General features: G+C 40.3%; 1 protein-coding gene and 1 non-coding gene across 9 annotated transcripts in view; both read left to right on the forward strand.

Annotated features, from left to right (window-relative positions):
- Positions 1 to 26,364, forward strand: part of SYBU (syntabulin) — a 109,606-nt gene that overhangs the window by 13,142 nt on the left and 70,100 nt on the right. The window contains exons 1-3 of one of the 8 annotated variants that reach the window (XM_036830803.1): positions 19,770 to 19,855; positions 23,549 to 23,629; positions 25,355 to 25,574. In XM_036830803.1, the coding sequence (XP_036686698.1) occupies positions 23,606 to 23,629; positions 25,355 to 25,574 (244 nt within the window). In that variant the 5' untranslated portion in view covers positions 19,770 to 19,855; positions 23,549 to 23,605. Of the gene's footprint in view, positions 1 to 19,769; positions 19,856 to 23,450; positions 23,630 to 24,162; positions 24,229 to 25,354; positions 25,575 to 26,364 lie in introns of those variants that run through there. The other 7 variants (XM_036830805.1, XM_036830799.1, XM_036830802.1 and 4 more) reach the window with 7 other exon arrangements.
- LOC118883876 lies at positions 10,020 to 10,126 on the forward strand. Its single transcript, XR_005017111.1, has one exon. It is a non-coding gene; the product is annotated as a U6 spliceosomal RNA (small nuclear RNA).

Below are 26,364 nucleotides of genomic sequence, written 5' to 3' on the forward strand. Positions count from 1 at the left end.
AAAAATTAAATATTTATAAAGTACCCACAGCATCTTCAATGCATATTAACTCATAAGCCTAAATCAGCTTCCTTATGCAAGAAACATAAATCCAGTTTATATAAGTAAATAAATAAGTGACATGAACCCTCCCTAAATTGAATTAGAGAAGCTTTTATTTTCATATTTCAGAAAATAATATTTCTGAAACACATAAACAAAACTAGTTTGAAACTTTTCAAATGCTGTAATTACTGTTCAGTTGTTTTAGGGTAAAGTGCTATTGGAATAGTGGTAAAGTAAACCACTTTTTACCAAGGTAAAGTGGAACTTGGTACCCTCTGGAGCATTACTATAAGAATATGTCTAAGGAAGGCCATCTGCCATCTTCACCGAGCTTCCCTCCAGACCCCAGTGAAAGAGATTCTTTGAGGTTTAGGCTGAGTGTACTTCTCAGAGGACACATCTGAGAGAATGCTCTGTGTGTATATATTCCTTCTATCTCTAATGGTATGAATAATAAATAAGAAGCTTATGAAATATGCACTCACATAGCTTTCCTCTCTTTTTAAGAAAACACTATGCCACACAAAAGGAATTATTATGAGGAGGAAAACCAGCATTATAGTTGAGGTCAGGATTTTCATACTTAATGACTATGCTGTAAATTGCAAAGGGACAGTAGCATCATCTAGGAAATTTATAATTTGGGAGGTGTTATCTCGATCATTTCTTTTAAAAGAACCTGTAGATTCTGTTATCCCTTACAGCACAAATAGGAGAAATTCTATATTAAGATTCCTTTTGATAGCTTCATAAAGTAAATTCTCTCTCGCTCGCTCTCTCTTTTTAGAGAAAAATAGAAAATAATTGCTTTATACCCAAAATTATATTATATATGGAAGAAAAGGAGGGAGGGAGGCAAAGGGAGAAAAGAAAGGAAGGAATCAGGGTTGTTTGCTATAAACTGATATCCTGGCAGAGATAAAGCAAATGTTCTTTAACTTAAAATTTTATTTAAAGATAGTCTATTTAAACACCAGTGATAGAAGTGAACCACCATTTATATCTTCATTCAATAGTAGTCACAAAACCAAAAAATAATTATATAATAGGCTCATTAAAAATAGTATTATAGGAACTTCCCTGGCAGTCCAGTGGTTAAGACTCTGTGCTTCCACTGCAGGGGGCACGGGTTCGATCCCTGGTCAGGGAACTAAGATCCCACAAGCCATATGCGGTGTGGCCAACAAATAAAAATAAATAAAATTAAATTTAAATTAAAATGTACATGTAAAAAATTTTTTTAAAATAGTGTTATAGGCAAAACGTTATAGTAAGTGTTGAGGCATTTAGAAATTAAATGAGCTAGTATATGTGAAAATGATTTGTAAAACTAAAATATATAAGGTAATATTATTAAAGTTGTATTTTTCTGGAATTTTCGTTTTGTGAATATGAAAAGTCTGATTTTTAAAATTTCTTTAAAGTAGAATTTAACCTTTTTAATGTTCAGTTTTGATATTTTTATTGGTATATGATGCATACATATAGATGTTGGTAATAGCCAGTAACAGAAGTTAATTTCTACATCATGGAAATTTATTTATTTATTAGAGTTCTGTTCATAATTCTGTTACTATTACTAAGTTTTCTTTCATTTGGCCTAAACTCACTAATCCCCTACATTTATACTGAAAATAAATGTACCTATGATGATTTTTTATACTGCAGATTCTTATTAGTCATCAATTTTATACACATCAGTGTATACATGTCAATCCCAATCGCCCAATTCAGCACACCATCATCCCCACCCCACTGCAGTTTTCCCCACTTGGTGTCCATATGTCTGTTCTCTACATCTGTGTCTCAACTTCTGCCCTGCAAACCAGCTCATCTGTACCATTTTTCTAGGTTCCACATACATGCGTTAACATACGATATTTGTTTTTCTCTTTCTGACTTACTTCACTCTGTATTTTTCTTGTTTCTTGAGGTAGGCTTGTATAGCTATAAACTTCCCTCTTAGAACTGCTTTTGCTGCATCCCATAGGTTTTGGGTCGTCGTGTTTTCATTGTCATTTGTCTCTAGGTATTTTTTGATTTCCTCTTTGATTTCTTCAGTGATCTCTTGGTTATTTAGTAACTCATTGTTTAGCCTCCACGTGTTTGTGTTCTTTACATTTTTTTCACTGTAATTCATTTCTAATCTCATAGCATTGTGGTCAGAAAACATGCTTGATATGATTTCAATTTTCTTAAATTTACTGAGGCTTGATTTGTGACTCAAGATGTGATCTATCCTGGAGAAGGTTCCACGTGCACTTGAGAAGAAAGTGTAATCTGTTGTTTTTGGATGGAATGTCCTATAAAGATCAATTAAATCTATCTGGTGTATTGTGTCATTTAAAGCTTGTGTTTCCTTATTAAATTTCTGTTTGGATGATCTGTTGATTGGTGTACATGTGGTGTTAAAGTCCCCCACTATTATTGTGTTACTGTCGATTTCCTCTTTGATAGCTGTTAGCAGTTGCCTTATGTATTGAGGTGCTCCTATGTTGGGTGCATATATATTTATAATTGTTATAATTTCTTCTTGGATTGATCCCTTGATCATTATGTAGTGTCCTTCCTTGTCACTTGTAACATTCTTTATTTTAAAGTCTATTTTACCTGAAATGAGTATTGCTACTCCAGCTTTCTTTTGATTTCCATTTGCATGGAATATCTTTTTCCATTCCCTCACTTTCAGTATGTATCTGTCCCTAGGTCTGAAGTGGGTCTCTTGTAGGCAGCATATAGATGGGTCTTGTTTTTGTATCCATTCAGCAAGCCTGTGTCCTTTGGTTGGAGCATTTAATCCATTCACGTTTAAGGTAATTATCGATATGTATGTTCCTCTGACCATTTTCTTAATTGTTTTGGGTTTGTTTTTGTAGGTCCTTTTCTTCTCTTGTGTTTCCCACTTAGAGAAATTCCTTTAGCATTTGTTGTAGAGCTGGTTTGGTGGGGCTGAATTCTCTTAGCTTTTGATTGTCTGTAAGCTTTTGATTTCTCCATTGAATCTGAATGAGATCCTTGCCAGGGAGAGTAATCTTGGTTGTAGTTTCTTCCCTTTCATCGCTTTAAGTATATCATGCCACTCCCCTCTGGCTTGTAGAGTTTCTGCTGAGAAATCAGCTGTTAACCTTATGGGAGTTCCCTTGTAGGTTATTTGTCATTTTTCCCTTGCTGCTTTCAATAATTTTTCTTTGTCTTTACTTTTTGCCAATTTGATTACTATGTGTCTCGGCGTGTTTCTCCTTAGGTTTATCCTGTATGGGACTCGCTGCGCTTCCTGGACTCGGGTGGCTATTTCCTTTCCCATGTTAGGGAAGTTTTCAACTATAATCTCTTCAAATATTTTCTCTGGTCCTTTCTCTCTCTCTCTTCTCCTTCTGAGACCCCTATAATGCGAATGTTGTTGCATTTAATGTTGTCCCAGAGGTCTCTTAGGCTGTTTTCATTTCTTTTCACCCTTTTTTCTTTATTCTGTTCTGCAGCAGTGAATTCTACCATTCTGTCTTCCAGGTCACTTATCCGTTCTTCTGCCTCAGTTACTCTGCTCTTGATTCCTTCTAGTGTAATTTTCATTTCAGTTATTGTATTGTTCGTCTCTGTTTGTTTGTTCTTTAATTCTTCTAGTTCTTTGTTAAACATTTCTTGCATCTTCTCAATCTTTGCCTCCATTCTTTTTCCGAGGTCGTGGATCATCTTCACTATCATTATTCTGAATTCTTTTTCTGGAAGGTTGCCTATCTCCACTTCATTTAGTTGTTTTTCTGGGGTTTTATCTTGTTCCTTCATCTGGTACATAGCCCTTTGCCTTTTCATCTTGTCTATCTTTCTGTGAATGTGGTTTTTGTTCCACAGGCTGCAGGACTGTAGTTATTCTTGCTTCTGCTGTCTGCCTTTGAGGCCAGCTCTCTTTAAGAGTTGCTCAGGAAGCGATAACACATGCAATGAACTTGAGCCTTGGCATAAAAGATACGAATTTGAGTGCCATTTCTACCAGATAAATCAATTTGGACAAAATCTGTCAACACTTTGAGCTTCAGTTTTCTTAATTTTCAGGTATGAGTTATAATACCCACCTCAAGCAACTGTTTAGGGTTAAATGAGAGAATTTTCGTTAAGTGTACTATAGTGTTTACCAACAAATATTAGGTATTGATATTACCAGTGATAAGAATAATGGTTCTTTAAGGCTTTTTTTCTTTTTTAAACTGTTACTTTTTTTTTTAAACAAACCACCAGAGGGTAGTAGAGAACAAATAGTTTGTATACATTGTTCCAGTGCTGCCTCTGTGACATTACCATGTTCTTGTCCTCATAATACATCTATCTACCTCTTCTGTCATTTCAGAATAAACATATAAGCTTAAAAACATAGAATAAGCTTTCACTATTCTTAAATATCCAAATTTTACATATGGCAGGAAATAGGCTCTACTAAGTATAAAATGCTTTATTACTGAACTGTCTTAAAGGAGAAAAAGAAATATAAATCTTGCTTTGAAGCATTTTATTCATACACAGTGTTTTATGTGGTTGAAAATGTTTCAGGTTCTATTTAAAACATGAATTACTACGTCTTCTTTGTGATACTACCAAAAGATACCAAGTTGATGGTAGTGAAGTTTTAGTCCCTTTCTTGTTTATTTAGGGAGTACAGGTCATTACAAAAACAATTTCAATAAATACCCTGAAATATATCTAAGGGGTTTCAAGCTGCTACATCTTTTCACTCTCTATTGCATATAATGGTTGTGTATGAAAGCCTACATTATCATTATGATATATCAGTTCCCGGTAAAAATGATGTGGGATATTTAACTTTACATTAGAGAGCAAGCTAAAACAAGATCATTGAGATTGAAGAGGTGGGACACGAGAGATTATTATGTAAATCTAATCTATTTTACAAAGGTTACACGCTCTTAGGAAAAGCAGAGACAGATAATAATATTAATGGATTTGTACTCTGAAACTAGAGCTCATACTAATACTTGTAAATATATAATTTTTAGACTTTGAATAGAGTAGTAGTTCTCAATCAAGGGCAATTTTGTGCCCCAGGGGACATTTGGCAATGTCTGGAGATATTTTTGATTTGTCAAGACCTGTTTGAGGACAGATGGGGGGGTGATGCTACTGGAATCTAGTGAATAGAGGCTGGAGATGCTGCTCAACGTTGTACAATGACGGAACATTCCCCCCGCCCCCGACAACAAAGAATTATCAGGCCAAGTATATTAATAGCACTGCTGCTTAGAAACCCTGGAATAAAGCCGTGAACTTTCAAAGACTATGTTGTGTCGTTGGATATTTTCCTATTTCTATTCCTAGCCCACATTGGTGGTTTAGAGAAGAGCTCTCTACTAAGAAGCACAGCAGTTGCCTTGGCGTTCATCTTCCATTTTTAAAAGAGCAGATTTTCCAGGGCTTCCATTTAAAGAATGTGCCATATTCAGTCAGTTTCTGATGGGTATGAAATGTGCTTTTTGGAAACTTACAAGCTCTCAGTAAAGACAATTTGTAGAAAACAAAAACAGGAGAGCAGGTGTCTAGCTTTTCCTCCCCACCCCCCACAAATGGCTTTAGTGCAATCAAAAATGGGAAGTGTGAATAAAACTGCTTTGTGTTTTAAGTAGGAACATTTGGAAGTATTGGTATAATGCCTTTGGGACATGAAATCTTCAGTTACACGATCACTTATTTAGAAATGTGATGAAGTGTGAAGAAACTGCACCAGCAGGAGGAATCATTTAAAATTTTTAAAAATCTGAAAAATAGTTTCATAGAGCATGTATGTGGCTACAAATCAACTGGCATATGTAGCAGAGCCTTCGTGTTTAACTTTCACAAATCTACTGACTTCTCTTAACTTATTAGTAGCTAAAAGAGAGCCATAAGAGAGCTAGAAGGTAATTTATTTCCATTAATAAGCTGATTTGGAGGGAAAATGGAAATTTTCGTTTTTAATCTATAATTACACCTAATTTGCCTATTTCAAATCCAGCCAAAAAATAAAAACATAAATTTCAAAAACTGGTAAAGCAAATATGTCTTACCGATTTAATCTTCAAGAGTTTAAAACTTTCAATCATAATTAAAGTTACTGAAAAGCTATCCAAATTGACTGCTTTATCCAGCTAATTTATGCTAGTGTATAAACCTGTCCTGTCCAATATGGTAGTACTAGCCATGTGGTTATGATGGAGCCCTTGAAATGTCGCTAGGCTGAATTGAGATCTGTTACAATTGTAAAATACAAACTGGATTTTGAGGACTTGGCCAAAAGAGAAAAATTCCATTAACAATTTTTATATTGATGACATGTTTTTTGGGGTTTTTTGGCTGGGCCACATGGCTTGCTGGATCTTGGTTCCCCCACCAGGGGTTGAACCCAGGCCCCCTCTGCAGTGAAAGCACAGAGTCTTAACCACTGGACCACCAGGGAATTCCGACATGTTGATGTGATAACATTTTGGATATGTTGAGTTGAATAAAATATATTTTAAAATTAAGTTAATCTGTTTCTTTTTATTTTTTAAATGTTGCTGCTAGAAGGTTTAAAAGTACATTTGTAGCTGATTATTTTTATTGGACAGTGCTGGCCTAGACCATTCAAGTTTTAATTAAGTAATCACTTTCATGATCAAATGAGCATGTAAGAAATAATAATAATATGAGGGGAAAATGCATAAGAATACATAGTTTGCTAACCATTCTACTATGTAGTATCATTTTCGTAGTGTTAGCACCCATTTCTGCCCTATAGGAACCTTCTGCTTCCCCCAGACAGGTTCTTCCAAACCTTCCTTCCTACGCCTAGTGCTCTTTCCTCTGTATTTTTCTGCTCACAGTGTTCCCTTTGCCTGAGATGCCTCCCCTGCCTCATCTTCACCACAGTCTTCAAGATCTAACTCAAAAACATTCCTTCTTCATAGTGGTTTTCCCCAACTGCAAGTGGCCTCTTCCACTTCTGAACTCTCTAGCACCTAATCTGTACTGGCCTTTCTCGAAGTGTGCTTCTTCGACACTGGGACTGCCAGACTTACATTTTCTAAGAAGAAAAGTTCCATGGTTAAATGAATTAGGGAAATACTGACTTAAAGTCAAATTGGTCTGTTTATTGCAGGACTTCTCAGGGCCCTTAATAGCTTAATCTGTATTGGGAATTTTTAAAGAGCCACTTGGTATATAGCATTTCCCAGTCCTTTTTGACAATAGAGTATATTTTTTTTCACCAAGCATTTTATAGGACTGAGTTACTGAGTAACACACTTTGAAAAATAATGCATATAACACTAATCAGCACATATTCTATTGGGGCTTTTTTTTTCCTCTTGATTCCAGCCATTATATAAATCATATGCCTTTACTTAAATTTTCAAAATTTAGTTGTTGTTTCCTAACATATACTGTATGTGATTCATCGAAGCCAGAAATAATCGTAGTTAGTGCTTTGTAAAATTACTAAATTACCTGTTGATTTAGTTTAATGTATCAAGTGATCATACCTCACTTGTATTAATTAGTCCTGTTAATGGTAAGAGCGATACTAATTGGACATTCCAGTGGACTAAACATTATAGTTCTTACTTGGCACAATACTTGCACAATACTTTCAAACTTAAACTATAATTAGTGGTAGAAGTGCAGGACATTCTAACCTGCTCAGTGTGGAAAAGCATTGGCAACACTAAACAAAGCCAATAAATACCTCTGGTATTTCTTTGAGGTCAAAAGGGGTAAAATCTCTGGAGAATATGAGCTGGGAGTCAAATAGAAGACTAGAAAATGAGAGTAAAAAAGAGAACTGTAAGTAAAAAATGAACTAGGGAGACGGAAAGCCAAAGATGAATAATAAAGTACCACCAGAAATATTTTAATTGTGATGTAAAAAGCACCTCCATCAGACACCAGTTTGCCATGTGTTAACGATAACTCATTTTTTTTCAAAAATATGCACTCAGTGGCCAAATTCAAAAGCCTAATTGATTCGTTACTATTATACACACATGCATTGACTAATCAAAATTAGAATATTTAAGCCAGTCATAAGGGTTAAACAAGATACCTAAGAAATGACACGTTAAGTGTGATCCAGAGACTATTCTATCCCATTCTATCTTTTATTGTCCCTATCTCTGCCCTTTATGTCCTTGTTTTATTCATATATATTTATGAACTTGACCTCCCCACCCCCAGGTAGAATATGAATGAAGGAGACTGAGAAAAGACTCTGTTTTCTGCCTGTTTATATTTCTAGTGCCTGGCATAATTCATTTATATTTGTGGACTCCCAGACAGTGGTGTTAAATATCATATTGAAGAAGAGAGTAGCTGTTTTCTTGATTTCCACCTAAAAAATCAAGAGTGTATCTCAGTATCCAAGTTTTCATTAATAACCCATGATAAATGTCATCCATGACTTTTCTATATTGCATATGTTGTTTTTTTTAACTTATTTATTTATTTTTGGCTGCGTTGCTGCGCATGGGCTTTCTCTATTTGCAGCGAGCGGGGGCTACTCTTTGTTGCAGTGTGCGGGCTCCTCATTGCGGTGGCTTCTCTTGTTGGAGCACGGGCTCTAGGCGCACGGGCTTCAGTAGTTGTGGCATGTGGGCTCAGTAGTTGTGGCATGTGGGCTCAGTAGTTGTGGCTCACGGGCTCTAGAGCGCAGGCTCAGTAGTTGTGGCGCACGGGCTTAAGTTGCTCCATGGCATGTGAGATCTTCCCGGACCAGGGCTCAAATCCGTGTCTCCTGCATTGGCAGGCGGAATCTTAACCACTGCTGCCACCAGGGAAGTCCCGATATTGCATATGTTTTAATCAACTGATCAATAAGTGTGTATTTACAATCTGTTTACTATGTTTGGGACCAGGTACTTTGGGAGGGTAAAAAGAAAGTAAAATACATACTTCTTTTGCCTTCAGGATTGAGAAGGAAAGACAAACAGATAATCAGAAAACAAATGGAGAATTGGTGCTAAATTCTGTGAAACACATACTTCAGAAAATGGGAAATGAAAGCAGGCTGGGATACAAAGGAAGTTTGCAAAGTAAAGCCAACTTTGAAGGCTATTAAAGCCAAGGGCATGGTTTACACAATGTCTGGTAGAGACCAGAGGGCCCAAGAAGATTTTTGAGGAGAGGATCTACAAGATGAATCCTATGCTAATGTGCTAATGAATCCTGTTCTAGAGTCGTATATAGATTAGATTCATATACAGATAGAGTTGGGGAGAGGCTGCGTAAGGAATACCACACCAGAGACTGTTGGCTTTAACCTAAATTGGAAGGGTGTGTGTCTCTCTAGGGCAGTGGCCATGGGATTAGACCAAGAACAGCTTTTAAGAGGAGGACAGACAGGACTTGGTGACTGATGGGAAACAGGAGATTAAAAAATGTGCCCAGGGTTTTGAGCACCGATTAAAAAATAATAATGGCTAATGTTTTTGAACATTTGCTCTGTGCCAGACAGTGTTTTGTGTGGATTTTCCAGAGTTTCATGATGTGGGTATTGATGTAAGTACTAATGCTTCTCCCATTTTATAAATGAGGAAACAAAAATTCATTGAAAGAATATAATTTGTCGAAAATTATATCCCATTTTATAAATGAGGAAACAAAAATTCATTGAAAGAATATAATTTGTCGAAAGTCACAGCTGAGCGGAAATTTTAATCCAGGCAGCCTAGATCCAAACACCATGCTCTTAACTTCTATGCTCTTTTCTATCTCACACCCTAAAGAAATGAGGGTGACAATGGTAAACTTGGGATGAGAAGCTAATTTGGGTTTGGGACAACAGTATTTCCAAGTAGACATCTCCAGGTGAGATTTGGAGATGAAAGACCTCAGCTTGGACAAACTGGAGTACACCTGTAAAACACTGGCTTTGCTGACCTTTTTGCCACACTTACCTCTCTTCATAACTTATATCAAACAGCCCCCATTTGTCTTCGTGAATTAAAAACTTTAGCAGAGTGCTCACTTCGGCAGCACATATACTAAAATCGGAACGATACAGAGAAGATTAGCATGGCCCCTGCGCAAGGATGACATGCAAATTCGGGAAGTGTTCCATATTTTTGAGGCGATATGGGGATATATGCATACGTATAGCTGATTCACTTTGTTATAAAGCAGAAACTAACACACCATTGTAAAGCAATTATACCCCAATAAAGATGTTAAAAAGAAAAAAAAAAACTTTAGCAGATTTTGTGGAAGACTGCTTAACAACACTGAAGAAAGCAGATGGAATGCACTGGTTAGAGCATAAAAACAGGGCAGACATAGCCCTCCTTCATAGATTCCCTGTGTGAGAGCCTCTGTTTAAAAGCATGGTCACTGAGAAAATCATAAGTTCAGGCCTACAAGTGAGAATCCAGTGCTACCTGAAGATGTTAACTAGCAAAATTTGTCCTACACCTCTACTCATCATTGAGATGTTAGACCTACTCTCCAAATGGCATTGTCTTCCACTCAGTGATTTACTGGTGAATGCAGAAAGAAACCCCAAGCTAGTATCCTTCAGTAGGATCAGACAAAATGGGGGATAGCGTTGTGATGAAAAATTTTAGGGAAAGAGTCCTCATTTATAACAATGTTATTTAAAACTGTGTGTGTCACATTTTGGGGATATTCATATGGAAGATGCATCCCTGTGTTTAAAATTATTGGATATAAATATGGGCCCAACCATGAGCATGCCTTAAAAGCATATGCAGTCAAAGAACTTGAAATGTTTATTAATCCTTTCGAAGGGCTGCTGCAATAAAATCATGTGACTGCTTCCCAGTTGGCCAGAGAATGGGACTGCTCACAGGTTTCAGGTTGAAAAGCCTCCCACAGCTCCCTAGGCAAGAAGTTTGGCAGTGGTGCTGAAAAACTACAAAGACATATTCCCCAATATTTATCATATGATTTGTATTCCGCAGTCATTTCCAGTTTCAATGGCAACAGTGGAAGGGAACGGATGAAGTCAGGTTACAGGAATAGAATGCTTGAGACAGGGCTTGAATATCTAATGCACATTTCTATGGAAGGCCCAATGCCAGGAGCATATAACTGCAGACGTGCTGTCTAACTTTTCTTATTAAAACTCACCAGAACAAACAAATTACCCTTTGGCAAAAGACCATCAGAAAACCTCAGTTTTGAAGGAGAACCATCTTCCTTCTGATAAAAAAGAAACAGCATTTTGTGCTCAAACCCCCTCTGTAAATCACCATTATCTCTGCCTGTGTTTATAAAGCATGGACAAGTGACTAGTCTGCAGTAAAGTGTAATAATAGAGCAAAATAAAATGAAGTGAGTACATTTCCTACCATTAAACGTTGTTGTGTGTCCATTTAGTTTGTAATGTTTATAGAAATAGCAGCACTCTGTAGAAAAGGAATTCAAGGGATTCAACCAAGGGGAAAAAAAAGACTTGCTTGATTTTCACTTGACCATATTTCTTAATTATAAAGAAAAAAATACAGCATATGTCATATATTAATAAGTAGCATTCTTTTGTCATGTTTATTTTTCTGTGTTTTCATTCTTGCTTTCTTAAAATATAGCTTAAAGATAGAAATTGAAGTATTAATATTAAACAGATCATGTCATTATCCTGTAAGTGTTAAAATGATAATATTTTATTTTGTTATTTAAAAGCTGCCCAAAAGGATGCAGCATGGCTTAAATATTTGGGTGGAGTTCTTCATTCTACCTTTATTTTCCATGGCCATATAACAGTCTAAACCCTACTTAGGACCCCGTGCAAGGGCACAGAATGAAATTAAAAATCACACCTATTACTGCTACCAAGGCAAACTATTTAAATTTCTCCTAGTATTTACTGGAGTTCTTGGTACATAGCGAAGAAAGGCTCAGTGAATATTTGTTGAATAAATAAAATCACTTATTTATAAAACGTGTGGAATTCACAGGATAAGATTTACAGCCGTAAAAGTATAACTCTGTAAGGCAATTCTTAGGTGAAATTACAGAAACTGCCTAATTATTATTTGCTTTGGTTCCATTGTATTTAGTGATGAATAATTTTCTTATTTTAAAACAATATTTTTCAGATATCCATTATTGCATAATTAAAGGCCAAAAATGAAAACTAGAAGGTTCTTAGGTCTATGTTTATTCTCCATTTGCAATATTTCAATATAGTCCTTTTCTATGGAAATACTTCTGAATTTAGAACTCTGTGGAGAGAAATACTGACATCAGCACAGGCAGGAAAAAAATAGTAATTTATTTATTTATTTATTTATTTATTTATTTTTTTTTTAAAGGGACGTGGTTATTTTAATTAATTAATTTATTTATTTATGGCTGTGTTGGGTCTCCGTTTCTGTGGGAGGGCTTTCTCTAGTTGCGGCAAGCGGGGGCCACTCTTCATCGCGGTGCGCGGGCCTCTCACTATCGCGGCCTCTCTTGTTGCGGGGCACAGGCTCCAGACGCGCATGCTCAGTAGTTGTGGCTCACGGGCCCAGCTGCTCCGCGGCATGTGGGATCTTCCCAGACCAGGGCTCGAACCCGTGTCCCCTGCATTGTCAGGCAGATTCTCAACCACTACGCCACCAGGGAAGCCTAAAAATAGTAATTTACATACCAAAAAAACGAGTCGTTTACCATGGGAGACATAAGCACACTGGTTTTAACAAATTCACACTTCTATATTTAATAACTGAAGCATTAGGAAATCAGCTGCTCTCAAGTGTATTTTAAAAGCATTTGTAATGTGGAGTTTTCTAATATTCTCTTCCCAAGTAACTATTATATTAAAAATCTTGCCGAGTTTCAAAATAGATCTGCTGAAATCTTATATTTATTTGAAAAGATTGCATTTTACTGAGTTTATTATAACAATAAAAATATAGCAATGCAATCATATGAATATTTAAAAATATAAACGCCACTGTCTTTTTTAAAAAATCCTAATCTAGAATTGTTTTCTGTTTTAATAATAAAAGTCAAATAAGTGGTAGGGGAAAACAAGAGGTAAAACTATAAGAAAGAATCATGGGAGTACATTTGCAAAGAGAATTCTTTGAATTCTCACTTAAGAGAAGTGAGTTCATTAAAATAATGAAGCTAAGCCTAATATTTTATAATAAATAAGATGAAATGTATTTTCTATGGCAGAAGCTTTTCAAGTTATACCAGTTTGGAAGTCGTTATTTCACTTGATCACTAAAAAATTCTTTAGGATTGCTCTTCAATTCATATAACAAACCCAAAAGCTAACACAGCTTCTATGTTTACCATATCTTTAATATGGCTTTATCTTGCCATAATACTATACCCCCATATAGTTCCAGCAGAAAGCATTTCAAAACCAGAAATCATTCTCTTCTATTTCACACTCAAGGCTGGAGTAAATTGCATGCCTCTCACAAATCAGATTTTCCAGTGAATACATCTGGAGGGCAATAGAAACAGGATGGTGGTGGTGGGAGGTAGAGGTTTGAGATTGGGAAGTGTTGTAAACAGAAGGAAAACCATTGGTGAAAGTCAGAGTTAGAATGCAACGATTAGATCATGCGAGATCTTGTAAGCCATAAGTTAGCATATGAACTTTCTTGTAAGCCATAGGTTAGCGTATGAACTTTATCTTGAGGGCGATAGTGAGCATAGAAGGGTTTCAACTGGGCCCAGGGTAGGGGATGATCAGATTTGCACTTTAAAGACATCATTCTGGCTATGGTTTAAAAATGTACCAAAGGGACAAGTCTGTGCACAGGGTTAGAAATCCAGGCAGCAAGAAATTGTAGAAAAATGAACACATTTTAAAGATAATTAAGAGGTAGAACAGATATGAGTTAGGTTCCAATTTGCTGTAAAGGTGACAGAGAGAGAAGAGTTGACAGTGTCACCCAGCTTCCTGAGTCCGCACGAGGATGGCATTTATTATAAGGAACACAAGAAAAAGATCAGCTTTCAGAGGAAGTATGATGAATTCAATTGGAATATAGTGAGTTTTGGACCCTGAGATATCCAGTTGGATTATGGGATAGTTATGGAATAAAGATTTATAGAATTTATGGAAGATCTGCATATAAACAGTAATTGAAACAATTGAAAAGAAAGATATTACCCAGGGAGGGAAGGTAGGATGAAAACATGAGAAAGTCAGGGCTAGGCTGAGGAACACCAACATTTAAGAAATGGCCTAAAAGGATACTGGGTCAGTGGGAAAACACAGGAGGGCTGTGTTACAGAAGGAAATTTGGTTTCAAAAATGTGGGAGTGTTTATCATGCCAAAGACTGATGAGAGATCAAGCTTAAGATAAAAACTAGCCATTAGATTTAACCACATGGAAGTAATTTTTACTTTGGGCAAGAGCTGTTTGGTAGAATGGTGGGTACAGGTGCATGAGTGGAGTGGGTTGGGTGAAGGAGCAGGGAATGTGAGACCCAGGAATACAGACTCTTTTTTAGAAGTTCTATGAGGAATGGGGAGAAGCAACTGGGTAGTACTAGAAAGACAGAAGAGTTCAGAGAGTAACTTATTTCCTTGGGAAAGGTTTCAGCATGTTTAAATGCTGATGTGAAGTGTCTGATAGAAAAGTAGGTTAAAGTTATCCAAAAAAAGTATAATAGCTAATAATAACAGCTAACACTCACTGAATGCTCAATATATACTAGGCACTCTTCCAAGTTCTTCATGCTTAGTAACTCCTTTGATGCTCACAGGTAGGTACTGTGATTATTCCATTTTTCAGATAAGGAAATAGAAACCTGGGGAGTTCGAAGGACTAACTGATGGGATAACTTTGCTTAAGAGGTGGAAAAAAGTGGGATCCAAAGCCCAGATAAAGGAATTACCCCTGTACAGAAGAGGGACAGCTTCCATTCTACAGGACCGGACATGGAAAGGATGGGATGGAGGTAGGTGAATTTATAGGTTTGGAGGCAGGAGACTGAGAGAATTCTCTTAACAGCTTCTATTTTGTCAGTCAGTCAGGAGAGAAGGGCTTCTGCACAGCCTGAGATGAGGTGGTAGGCTGGTAGGTTTGAAATACAAAGAAGGTGTTAAATAGACCCTATAAAGAATAAGAGAGAATTTATGTTAACTAGGGAGCATAAAATGATTGCAGGCAGCCCTGAGACCCCACTGCAGTTAGAGGGCCAGTGCTAGCCATGTCATTCATTTTCAGGGTTGTGTGGTTTCCCCATGCTCAGTTTCAGGCCAGAGGAGAGGCAGTGCTGTTAAGACTATCCAAGAAGGATCCAGAAGTCTTGGTGTTTAGTCAACCATGGAGATCTAGAAGACCTCGGAGGTAAACCAAATGGGTCAGGGGTATGGGTAGGGCAGGGGAAGAGTAAGGCATATAGATCCATTTGATAGGCACTTACTTGAACCTTCTTTAGAAGTAGAGTATAATCATACTTAATTAATCAGGTAGACAGGGAATGGATGGTGCCCAAAGATAAAAAGTAAAAAAAGTAGATCTTGGTGAAGGGGTATATGGGAACTCCGTACCTTCTGCTTAGTTTTTCTGTAAAGCTAAAACTGCTCAAAAAAATATAATAAAGTCTATTAATTTCAAAAAATACACCTTGGAATATACAAGGTAGGGACTATCTGAATATGACTTTATCATATGACTGCATATGACTTATCTTGCTTGTCTACAGTGGCTTGGCAGGTAAAAAGAAGAAAGGAGCTTTGGACTATTGTCTTTCAGACCACAAAGCACATGCACATTATCCTATACCCACTGAATATTGATGCTATTCATTGGTATTCAGTTCTGTGTAACCTTAAACTATGAAAGTTTTCTGAAAGTGCTGAAAGTTTCAATAAAGGCACTACTAAGGTTTGTTATGAAAACTTTGTTGCAAACCAAAGAAACTACCTGTCAGAAGAGAAATTTACTAATGAGCCAACAGGTGGCAGTATAACATGGTGTTCTTGAATTTTTTAATAATAGAGCTAATTAACAATTAGGGCAGCAGAAGTCTCTCAAAGTGGAAAGAAGGTGGAGGGGGAAGGAGGACAAGGTGAGGCAGGGGAAGGGAGCAGAAAGGAGAAGAGAGGAGAGATCAAGAGAAAGGGATTCTGAAGGAGCCAAAATTATAATAGTATCTATTCATCCCTCAACATTTATCTCAAAACTCATCCCTGGAAATCTCAGACTCCAGTCTGATTCGGATGCTGGCAAGTCATGGTGTTAACACAATGAATAGTGTAACAGCTGATGGCCATACCCATATCTCTATTAGGCTGTGAGATTCTTGAGGACAGGAAACAGTGTTCATCTTTGAATGCTCTCAAACCAGTATCTAAGCCAGTGTCTGACTCAGAATAGGAACAAAACAAACATCGATGGATGAACGAATGTATGAATGAATGAATGATAGGTATCTGGCCATTTTTCATGCCATCTACTGTAACCTTTTCCATCTACCTTTGGGAAGAAAAGTCCTGTCAACTTCTTTTCTAATGAGAAATCATTTCTCACATTATATCATAAGTCATCTGGGGAAAATTTATTGTTTCCCTTTAATGACAGTTAAAATAAAAATCTTGGGACTTCCCTGGTGGCGCAGTGGTTGAGAATCTGCCTGCTAATGCAGGGGACACGGGTTCGAGCCCTGGTCTGGGAAGATCCCACATGCCGCGGAGCAACTAGGCCCGTGAGCCACAACTACTGAGCCTGCGCGTCTGGGGCCTGTGCTCCGCAACGGGAGGGGCCGCAACAGAGAGAGGCCCGCGCACCGCGATGAAGAGTGGCCCCCGCTCGCCGCAACTGGAGAAAGCCCTCGCACAGAAACGAAGACCCAACACAGCCAAAAATAAATAAATAAATTAATTAATTAAAAATAAATAAATAAATAAAAAATAAAAATCTTTAGGATGAGGAGAATGCAAAACAAGCAAGCAGGTAGCAACAGTAGTGGTTGGAATGGTTTGGTCCTGAGGGAGAGAGGATATCTATTAAGCTCCAACCATGTGGCAGACATAAATGATAGACTTTGCATGTATTCTTGTCTGATCTTAACAACAGTAGTATGAACTGATTACTGTTATTGGACCCATTTTATATGTGAAAAAATGAGGATCAGAGAAGTTAATTTGCCCAGAGACATTAACTGGTGCAACCTGACCTTTCTTCGTTCCTTCCTTCCTCCCGTCCTTCATTTTTTTAACTAACATGTACTTATCACCTGCTGAGTCCTAGAGGGGCTAAACAACTTTTCTTCTAAGGTCACGCAGTCAGAAAGAGGCAAAGAAGGAGACAAATCTGGGCCTTCAGGACTTGAGAGTCCATGTCCTTTATTAAACTACATTTTTCCATCACAGATCTCTTTGCAAACTTTGGGAACTTCATCTCACTTTCCTGCTCTCCCTTGAATTAACATCACATTATGGCGAGCCGGAAGCTGGGATTCTGAATAGAAAGAGACACAGTTGTTTTTCTATCAACTTCTGAATTGAGGTCATTTCTCCAGTCTGGAATTTGCTAATTCTCCCCCACCGGCAGCTCTTCCTGAAACTTTTGGCCAGTGCAGTTGACACCAGAGACCTGGGAAGCCATCCTTGCTCTCTGAGCTTCCAGCAGCAGCCCGAGCTGTTTGTCAACGAGCTGAGAGCCTCGTATCTCAGATTAGTGCCCAATCAGAAGACAAACAGAAGGTGAGTAACTTCATGGGAGAACAGTGGCTATGTATGCTAGCCATCCAGAAACAGCCAGGTGAGATGGCATCAAAGGCCTAAAATGCCATATGTCACTTAGAATCGTATTCTCATTTTAATAGTGCTATTTTGATGCACAGTAGATAAGCCTGAAAGTAAATTACACAAAAATGCTAACAGAAGGAATATGGATAATTGATGTTAGGGCAATGAGATGATGAGTAATATTTTTCTTTTAATTGCCAAAATTTTGACGATGTGGTTTTAGTACCTTTAAAAAGAAAATATTAAAGTTATCTTATTTTAAAGCATTTTTTCTCTTTGATGAAACAGCGTTCTAGAAATAACTAGAAAGGACACATGGGCAGATGAAACAACATAAGCCAGATTCCCAAATTCTGGATTTATCTTCCTACAGATTTTTCTGCTGTGGATTTGAGAGGAGCTACAACTACATAGCAAGGGCTAAGTTTAATCAATAGGTCACAAGATTTCTGGTGGTAAAGGAAAATGGTTCATAGGAATGGCCTAGGAGGTGTAAATAAAGCAGAAATGAAAAGTCTCCTCAGCTCCACAACTGCAGAGGTAATACCTCCACCCGCCACCAGCAGTGCAGCTGTCTGGTGCTTCCAGGTTTCTCCTGGGCTTCTGTAGCTGCCATCATAGTAGTTGGCCCCTAGGGGCGCTCTGCCCCATTTTGCAATACTGCTCTTGTCCTTCCAGTAGACAATCTCAAAATCCTCCTTTCCCCCCAATCTTTTAGCAAAAATAAAGGCAGAATTATTGTTAAAAATTTGAAAGCATGTTTACTGGAAAACTGAAGGGAAAAGAAATGCAAATTCATGGAAATAAATCATATAATGGAGAACAGATTCTTTTATCTTTATGTAACTCAAATCTTGCCGCAGATCTGCTTCCTGAGAACCCAGATTATAAATTTTGATCTGAGCCTAGACTTGTGGGATGCTGAATGAATCCCTCAGAGCCTCTAACCTGAGGTACCAGTTCTACCCCTGCCAAGTCTGAGGAGAATCTCAGCCTTCACTCCTCATCCCTCTAGGAGGCTAGCTACCCCACTGGGTTCAGGTAGCTTTCAAAGGCCCTGTCCTTCTCATACCTTCTGGTCTCTTGGTCTCCTGGGAAAAGAAGGTGCTTTTCTCTCAGGTCCAGAATTCAGCCTCTGGATTTAGGCCTTCCTATGTTGACCTTACAGATAACTAACTTCCTTTGCCTTTTCTGCAAGTCTGTAGATCCACACATCTCCCTGTCTTGTCCCATCATTTGAATCATCTCATTAGATAAATGTCAAGGCTTGGTTTCTCCTATCTGGATGGCAACCTTTACACTCATACTTTCCAGAGCATCTTGATTTTAATCATTCCAATCAACTGTCCCAAGAAGTAAACACCGACTTGTCCATCCATGTTTCCCCAGTTTGCTCAATACAATCACCATACCTGTGTCTTTGGCTAATATCTTCCCCTATTCTCACAAATGGACAAAAGGCCACAAACAGCAGACGGCTTTGGGGAAGATTACCTCATGTCGGCTCCCCATTAGGCAAGCAGAAGACTGTATCCTTCCCATCCTTCAGAGACCCCAACCCCCAACCTCTACCTCCTCACCTGGACTCTCCCTTCATTCCTGTTCTTCGTCTGAGAGATATCTCTGACTGAAAACTCATTAGCAGAGCAGAGATAATTGACACACTCTGAAACCAACAAAGGTTCAAGCCCACCTTGCCTCAGTTACCCACTCTCCTGTCTGCCTCAGGTACTCTCTGGACCCCCTCCTCAGGGAGTGATCCTGCAGAATTCTACCCATTACAGTTTTACAACATCAAAATCCCTTAACCATAGACATACAGTGAGAGGAGAGTGGATCACTCACACACGCTCTTACGGGAAAACGGGCAGCTCTCTCCCTGGTAAGAAAAATACGGGTCTCCACCCCACCACAAAAAAAAAAAAAAAAAATCCCAGGATGCCCCAGAATGCAGCTTCTTTTCTCCATGACGTGTTGTAAAGCACGTCAGCTGCTTCTTGTTGCTGTGAGGATCACCCAACATCGGGTCACTGAGACAGACGGCAGCCCTGGCTCGCACGGCTGATAGGATTAGGAGCTGGGGCTTTGTCAGCCCTGACTGAGTCTGGGAGAGACCCCAGCATACGCAGGTGAGCTGAGAGAAAGAGCGGATGTGGGGGACGGGGAGGTATCTTGGTTAAATGGTGCAGACCTTTTCTCTTCGGCAGTGCGTTTGTATTGTCTTTTCTGTGAAGTTTGCAGTCTAGGGGGTTCCTATGAAGAAAAACCTGTCCTTTATGACTTATCTGGTTTCAGGGATTGACAGCATATGCCTCCCAGGATTTTTGTGAGGCTCAAATAAGATTATACATGTGAAAGGGCTCTGAAAATATAGTTGTGTGCAAATGAAAGGTATGAATCACTTAATTACAAATTTCACATAGGCAAAGAATCGAATAATTTATCCCAAATTTGGGGCCATAATTAAATAAATACATCCCTTTTCTCCCAGCCTACAATACCTATCTTCCCAGGTCTGGGCAGGGATATTATTTATAATCTTGAAGGGTTCCAGCCTTCTGAATTAGTTATTTTCTAAAAAAATCAGCATTACATTCATTTCTAGAGGAAAAGCCACAAAATTACAAAACCAGAGAATATTTTAAAGCAGATAAAAGATGACTATAATATACTGTATTAGATTATATCTCTTTGATGGTATAATGCAAATGTTATAAGACACTTAATGACGTGAGAAACACTTGAATGAAATTAAAGGCAAGATAGATATTAGCATTTGTAAAACTTGCCTTTTAGAACAGCATAAAAACAGCCTTGGGTTCCAAAAGTACAGAGCTAAAAAGCGTTTGAACACTAAATCATCAGCCTTTCCCTCAGCAGGTTGCTATGGTGACAACAGGGCTACAGCACGGCCTCTCACTGCCTGCACTTCTGCAGTAAAGGCTTTCACTTAACACATGTTGGATTTTTTTAAGGCACACACCCCATCATCAAATACAAAGAAATATTGGAGGCAGCTTTATCTGAGTCATTTTCTAAACAGAAGTTGTGTCTATGTTCTTTATCCTGTACTGATGGGCCCCTTAGGGGGTTAGAAAATTCACTCATTCATGCATTCATTCATTTGACTGTTATATATTGAGTGCCTACTGTGTCAGGACCTGTACTAGGCACTGCCTACATCCCTGGTGAAGACAGACAAATAAGTAGGGGATTCTGATACAAGATCATAACAGTTCTCCTGGGGTGAATTAAATACAGGTGTCCTGGAAGTATGTAAGGACTGATCTTGTTGGGGGATCAGGGGACGTTTCCTGGAAGAAGCTGTTTCTAAAATGAAACTTAATGTATCTTTAGGAGTTGAGGAGGATGCGTGGGTGGGGTGCAAGAAACGCTCTAGACAAAGGGACCAGAGTGTGCAACAGTCTAGAGGAAAAAGAGAACACGGTACCTCCTGAGAACTGCAGTTGCTAGAGTTCAAGGGGTATCCATTTGTATGTGGAGGGAGAGTGGCAGGGCGATGGATTGGGGGTGGGTAGGGGTGGTGAGGGAGGGAGGATCAGAGAAGGGCAGTGTCAAGAAATGAGATGGGAGAGATACACAAAGCCAGATCATGAAAGGCATTTGTGCCACATTAAGGAGTCTGAATATTACTTGGAGGACAACCGAGAAATCATTAATGAGTTTTAATGAAGAAGCATGGCTAGATTTGGCCTCGTGGAAAAATTGCAAAACTGGCGAGAAAGGAATAAGAGGCAAGATTGGAAGCAAGACAACTTTAGTTAGACCGCTCTTGCGATAATCCAGGATGTTTGTGGTTTAGGCTCTAAGTGAAGATAATGCAGTCAAACAGAGGCCAGAAGTAATCCGGTTCAAGACATTATTTTTAGAGTAGGGTGGAGATCATTCACGCTTTCTGCTATGCGGGGCCACATGAGGGAGAAGAAGTCAAGAATGACTCTGAGGTTCTGACTTGGACAGCTCCGTGGAGGGTGTTTCTGCTGTTAGGCCCCCAGATTTAATTCTCAGGAGGGACCTCAGAAGCACCTTAACAGTTTGACGTTAACAGTTCGAGCCTATCTCACAGTCTATGTCCTCAGACTCATAATTTTGGAAATAATAGACTGTAGGAATCATCCTGGAACATCACTTTCCTGAAGTCTGTATCTGAGACAGCTGTAGGTATAAAAGCATGAATTAATCAGCTCTTCCCGCAAAATAAAAAATCCTAAGATTATCAACTTCACTTAACAAATCTAAGTAGATTGAAAAGACATGAAGATGTATGGAATAAAACTTCTTTATGGGTATAGAGGAGGCAAATTGCTTTCACTAATCCTCTGATTTCAGGCTCTCTCTAGACGCACACTGTACATTCCTAGATTTGAAAGTTGAGGACTCAGAAAAATGCTTTTCGGAGGGCAGACAAATGAGATGGTGGAGGTTCAGATACCATTTTCAAGGATCATAGTTCTTCCCTGTGGAACACTGGGTGTAACGATCGGGCTGTTCCCCATCCACATTGCTACTTAGAATATTCTCCAATTCTGAAATAAAGGGCATCTAAGTTATTATACATGTAGAGTTGCATCATCAGATGAAACTTCAGTAATAAGTGTAATAAATCAAGGCCCATGACCCAAACGATGGATGATCCCTATTCCACGTCCTCAGCTGAACAGGTTTTTGAGCTATTTTGAACAAATCTGTCTGCCTCAAATGCTTTTTCTGTCTGTCACGTAAGAGGATTCAGCAAATATTGAACGGAAGAGCTGGACGCGACTTGACTGCCCTTTGGAAAGTTATCTTCAATCAGCTGGGTATAGCTGGTTTTTTTGTTTTCCTCATCTAATCCTCCTAGCTATCCTTGACGTAGGTATTATTATTATTATCCCTCAAATTTAACGAGGATAAACTTGAAATTCAGAGAGGTCAAGAACTTTAGGCACATAGGCACTTCGCTAAAAGGGAGTGGAGTGCTTGCCTTGAACCGGTTTTCTCAGTTCAAGTGCGGTGTCCCCAAAGCAGCGTGCCTGGTACTCATTCCCGGGCGTCTGTGGGCCAGAGCTGGAGAAAAAGGCTTTCTCGCCCTAAGCAGCCTGGCTTCCCAAGCCCGCGGGAACTGGCCTCTTCCTTCTGTCCCTGCGGTGCTGCGCTGCCATCGCCAGGCCCTTCGGATGCAAATCCCCCAAGGAGAATCGCAGCCTTTGAGATTCCGGAGCCCGGACGCTGTGTCAGTCGTGCAGCTTTCGCTTGGCTGGGGTCCGGGTGGAGGGGGACCGCCCCGTCTCTCTCCTGCGAGGTAATTGTGTGTGGAGCTGTAAGTTGACTTAAAACCGAGAGGGCAGGGAGCAGCCGCGAGGCAAAAACTTTCCCTTTCTACAGTTTGGCTCTCAGTGATGTCACAGCTTTTCTGGGTTCTCTTCTGCGACGTGCACCCCCTTCGAACCCGATACCAGGTGCCAAAAAGGGGGTGTTGGGCGTCACCCTGCTGGAGATGCTTGGAGCCTCCGCAAGCCCTCCCCGGGTCGGGCTCGGCAGACAAGGAGGGGCGCGCAGAACTGGTGGGCAGGGCCCGCGGCAAAGTCGGGCGGGCGGAGCGCGCCGAGGCGCCTCCCAGGGGGCAGGCAGGTGAGGGAGGTCGGGGGAGGCGGGGGCGGGAGCCGCGGTGGCACCACGTGTCCGACCGGGGCGGGGCGGCCGGGCGTGCCCTCGGGGCCCTGCGCGAACTGCCGCAGCGGTGGCGGCGCGTCGGCCCCGCAGCAGCCGCGGGCCGCACAGCGCGCCGGCTCAGCGCAGTCTCCTCGCCCCGGTGCCCGCAGGTGCCTCCTCCTGGACGGCGGCAGCGGCGGCGCGAGGAGCCGGCGGGCGGCAGCGCGATGGGACCCCTTCGGGAGACCAAGGTAAGGAGGGCACGTCTTGCGGGCGCGGATGGCGGTGTCCGCGAGCGCCGGAGGGAGAGGAGTGGTGGGCACTGCGGGGAAGGAAGTCAGGCGAGAGCTGGAGGGGTGACGTTTAGAGTTGTGGTAAACGGGGGCAAGGAGGTGGTGGGCACGATGAGAAGGCAGGGGACAGTTACTCAGGTGATGAGACCTGGGAGATGGGGAGGTGACACTGTGTTTGGAGGGTTGACCCGAGGATTAAAAAGATTGACTCTGAATGGTTAATCCCATCCCCTGAAATTGGAGATTTGGGATCTAGCTCTCAGTCGACGTCCTCTGTGTGTGAAGCGGATAAAAAAGGATTTGATGTATTGGGGACTGAGAAATAAGGACTCCAGCATTGGTTCAGGGTCTGCCTTGTGCCGAGCGGCGTGGCTGACGGGTGATACCTGCTGAATGACTGATGTGCAGAACGAACCCCGAGGCTGGGTGCGGCTTTCTGCCCTGGATAGGGTGGGTGCCTGAGCGACCGCGGGACTTACCGCGGCGGGGGCTTTCCCTGCAATTCCTGCACTGTGAGGGCCTCCCAGAGGTGTTTGCTTTGGCAGCGACCCTTCTTGGTAAGCCGCGTGGAAATGAGCAGGAGGTCATGTTTCCAAATAGTGTTTGTTACCTAATCCAAAGCCCTTTTTCAATTGCAGAGGTTGGAGTGAGCAGTGGGTTTTTTTGCAAAGAGCTCCTCCTAGGAGTCCATTTTAATAAGGAAGGGTGGTGGTGACCCCGAAAAGCACTGGACTGACTGCAGGCCCGTTCTGCTTCTAGATGATGTGCAGCAGTTTGGCTAAGCATCCTTGCCTCTTTTAGCCTCAGTTTCCTCATCTGTAAATAGGGACACAAATTAGTGTCCTCCCTATGGCCTCGGTTGTAAAGATTAAACAAGATAATGGTTGGGAAAGCACTTTAAAAATTGAAAAATTTTGCTAAAATACTGCTTTTTAGGCATTTTTAAAGCCAAGGAAGGCACGGCCCTCTGCATTTAATTCTGTGTTTTGAAGGAGAGAGAGAGAAAAATCTCTTCATATGGGTGACCTGTAAGGAAAACAAAAGCTAAACATGATGTAAAAGGTGGAGCCATCTTACCGGGTATTGGATTTTTGTTTGCTTTTCTGTTGGCAACAAGCCTTGTGTACCAGGATATTAATGAATAGTTAAAATCCTGGCCGGAAGAGAGGGGATTTGAAAGATCAGGCTGCATGATCTATCAGGAAAGAATTGTTGCAGGTATAGGGGTCTACTTTGTGAGGAGACAGGAAAACAGAAGTGAAAGTATCACAGCTAATTCAGGGAAAGCAAAATGGAAGTCTGGAGGAAATCAAGTAATAAGCCAGAGTGTGCTGTGAGTTATAAAGAGCCTTTGAGAGAGCAGAAAGCTTAAATGTGATAGGAAAAGCCAGAATGGGAAGGTGAGTTAGGAACTGCATGAGAGAATGGAATAGCCTTTCTGCTAGCGGCTGGAAGTGTGCCTGTGTGTGTGTGTGTGTGTGTGTACATCCGTGCTGGAGTGTGTGCACTTCAGTAAATTAGAAGGCTTAGCTGAGTAGAAGAGTTCTGGAGCTCATTTTAGCTACTGAAACAAGGACTACTCTGTGAAGATTCAATATTCAGAAATGTGGCTTCTTAGAAACTGAGCCCAGAAGCAGACTGGAGTTCAGAGGGGGCAACAAATGTTCTTTTGTTTTATTTCTGATGTCCAATTTGGAGAAGGAGCAGAGAGTGCAGCATCATGAGAAGGAGATTTCCCGAAGCCGGATTCCCCGTTTGATTCTTCGGCCCCATCTGCCTCGGCAACAGCACCAAGTGTCCCCAGCCTCTGAGTCTCCCTTCTCGGAGGAAGAGAGCAGAGAGTTCAACCCCAGCGGCTCTGGGCGCTCAGCGAGGACCATTAGCAGCAACAGCTTCTGCTCAGGTACAGTACCCGCGGGAATGAAGGCAGGAGGTGTGTACATTGCCCGGCATTGTAAATGCGTCTGGAGCGGGCCCCTTAGAGTCTAGGACGGGACGTTAGTTATTAGGATGAATGATATGAGGTTGCATCTTTTTGGCTGTTTTGACCTACGAACACAGCAGGTTCAAGTGGTTCAACCTAATGAAATTTCGTACCTGTTTTTATATGTTATTCTAGTTGATAATTTACTATGTGAAATCTAACTCCTTGCTTCTATGACCGTTTGTAAAATGTATTCCTTCGTTAAATCTGGAAAAAGAAGCGTACATTTTATACTAGCAATCTTTGTAAGCCTGTGTACTTCTGCTAATGCAATCCTCAAAGATAAAGCAAGTCCTAATGAATGAGGTCAGGATCAAGGTGGTTTATTTCCCAGGACCAGCCTGACCTTGTATATTAGAGGGAAAGAGCACAGGCTTTGTAACCTTACAGGCCTGGGCTGGAATCCCTGGCCTTTCTACCCCTTACAAGCTGTGTGACCTTGGGCAAGTCGCTTAATCTCCTTAAGCCTCAGTAATTACATCCATAAAATGGGATGATAATACCTACCTTGTAGAGTAGCCAAGAGGTTGAGAGAGACCACGTACCTAAGTATATTCCTAGTGCAGGTCCTGGCCTGTAGAGGTGCTTAATAAATGATGTTTCTTAATACAAAGAACATATGTCAGTTTCGATACATGTTTGAGGAAGTTTCCTTAGAGTTGTGAGTATATTTGGTAAAGGCATAAATCTCTTCCTGGAGGTGCCACCG

Source organism: Balaenoptera musculus, chromosome 17, assembly GCF_009873245.2.
Source record: "Balaenoptera musculus isolate JJ_BM4_2016_0621 chromosome 17, mBalMus1.pri.v3, whole genome shotgun sequence".
In the NCBI taxonomy this organism is placed as follows: domain Eukaryota; kingdom Metazoa; phylum Chordata; class Mammalia; order Artiodactyla; family Balaenopteridae; genus Balaenoptera; species Balaenoptera musculus.